This window comes from Hipposideros armiger, unplaced genomic scaffold (assembly GCF_001890085.2).
Source record: "Hipposideros armiger isolate ML-2016 unplaced genomic scaffold, ASM189008v1 scaffold_1977, whole genome shotgun sequence".
In the NCBI taxonomy this organism is placed as follows: Eukaryota; Metazoa; Chordata; class Mammalia; order Chiroptera; family Hipposideridae; genus Hipposideros; species Hipposideros armiger.
Window position 1 is genome coordinate 6,836 of NW_017733327.1, and position 2,125 is coordinate 8,960.

Sequence of the window (2,125 nt, forward strand, 5' to 3'; positions counted from 1 at the left end):
CAGGTCGCCGCCCTCTCTCTCTCTGAGTGCAGTTGCGCAGTCCTCTCTTGGGTGCATGAGTGAGGTAAAGTGATAGTCGAGCTGAGCCAAGGAGCAAATGGCGGAAACTCCCTCAGATTTGGCCCCTCCAGGCTCAGCGTGAGACTCGTGTTGGCTCAGGTCTATTGACACGGATTTGCCTGGTTGGGAAGGACGAAGGAAAGCCTGGTGGCAAGGTGTCATCACCCAGGAAAGAGCAATTTCCCAAGGAGCATTTACAAGGCAGACACTGGAGCAAGGAGACAGGAGGCTTAGAGGGTTGAGTAGAAAGGCAGATGTCACTCTTGCAAGCCCTTTATTTTTCATTGTGGAAACTGAAGCCCAGAGGTGAGCGGTGGCTTGTCCAAAGTCACACAGCCGGGTGAAGGCACAAGAGCTGACCCTAGGATCGGGGGCTCTGAGCCTGCCCTGATGTCAGCGCACAGCTTCTGGGTGCCTGTGAACTTCTGGGAAGACTACTGCTTACAGACCACTCCATGCACAGGGAATGCTGGCTGCATCCCTGGAAACCTTCCTAGCTCTGATGACACCTTTCTTTGCAGATTTTGCAAAGCCACAGAAAGATGTGTGAGCAGCAGAAGCAGGTGCAGTTCCCTCCATCCTGTGTGAAAGGTTTGGGATTGGGGGCTGTGGACAGCACCAACATGACCGCTGTGAAATGCGCAGCTCCAGGCCCGCCTCAAACCTGCGTGACATGCCCAGCTCCGGGCCCAACGCAAACCCTAGTGAAATGCGCTGCTCCTTGCCAGACATATGTGAAGTGCCCAGCTCCGTGCCAGACGACCTACATGAAATACGCAGCTCCGTGCCCCACGCAAACCTACGTGAAATGCGCAGCTCCGTGCCCCACGCAAACCTACGTGAAATGCGCAGCTCCGTGCCCAACGCAAACCTACGTGAAATGCGCAGCTCCGTGTCCACCTCAAACCTGCGTGAAGTGCCCAGCTCCGTGCCCAACGCAAACTTTAGTGAAATGCGCAGCTCCGTGCCCACCTCAAACCTGCGTGAAGTGCCCAGCTCCGTGTCCACCTCAAACCTGCGTGAAGTGCCCAGCTCCGTGCCCAACGCAAACCTTAATGAAATGTGCAGCTCCTTGCCAGACGTATGTGAAGTGCCCAGCTCCGTGCCAGACGACCTACGTGAAATACGCAGCTCCGTATCAGACCCCGATGTACTACGTCCAGTACCCTTCTTCGTACCAGAGCTACTACGCTCAGGCTCCTGCAGGTGGTTCGGCAGCCCAGTGCTGTGTCCCTGATCCGTGCTCGGCTCCCTGTTCCACCAGCTACAGCTGCGTGGCTCCCCGGACCTTTGGGGTGAGTCCCCTGAGACGCTGGGTGCAGCGGCCCCAGAACTGCAACTCGGGCTGCTGTGAAGACAGCGGCTGCGGCTGCTGCTCTGGGTGCGGCTGTTCCGAGTGTTGCTGTTTGGGAATTATTCCCATGAGGTCCCGAGGCCCGGCCTGCTGTGACCGCTGCTGTGACTCTGAAGACGACTGCTGCTGTTAAACACAGAACAACTCCGCTGCCTCCCGAATGCACCGTCTGTTCCACCTCCAGGAGCTTCGCTTGCCCCTGGCTCCCTCCCCTGTTCCCCAGTGATGCAGCCCCTCAGCGCTTCTTCACCCCCGCACTTTGCTTCTTTACCAAGGCCGCCTGCCAGAGTTAGCGCAACCCCCAAACTTTGGCAAGAATAAAGCTTCGAATGCAACTCAGTGACTTCTTCTTGTCTGTTCATTTGGTCCATGTGTATGCTTTTCCATTGGAAACTCTCCTGCCTTCCTTTCTCACTCTTGTTTCTCAGCAACAGGAAAGGTGGGGGTGGAAGTGACCAAGAAGATGGAGCTAGAGCAATCCCAGGCTGGGACCCCTGTACGTTCTAGAACGCTGCGAACAAACTTCTGTAAGCCGTTAGCAGGATCCGAGGCTGCAGCTCTGGGCGTTGGAGGCTGGCTCTTACCTGCCCTCTGCTTAGTCTGAGGAGATGGTCTGGCCATGCCAAGGTTTTCATGGTAGCATGTTCTCGGTGTGTAAACTCAGAGTTCACCTTCCTGGAGGGTGAAGGGAGTGTGGATGGTGGTCCTGCC

General features: G+C 56.5%; 1 protein-coding gene across 1 annotated transcript; it reads left to right on the top strand.

Annotated features, from left to right (window-relative positions):
* The first annotated feature begins 602 nt into the window (after positions 1 to 602).
* Positions 603 to 1,547, top strand: KPLCE (KPRP N-terminal and LCE C-terminal like protein). Its single transcript, XM_019634821.1, has 2 exons — positions 603 to 692; positions 789 to 1,547. The coding sequence occupies exons 1-2, from the start codon at positions 603 to 605 to the stop codon at positions 1,545 to 1,547; spliced, it is 849 nt and encodes a 282-aa protein (XP_019490366.1).
* The last annotated feature ends 578 nt before the right edge of the window (positions 1,548 to 2,125 follow it).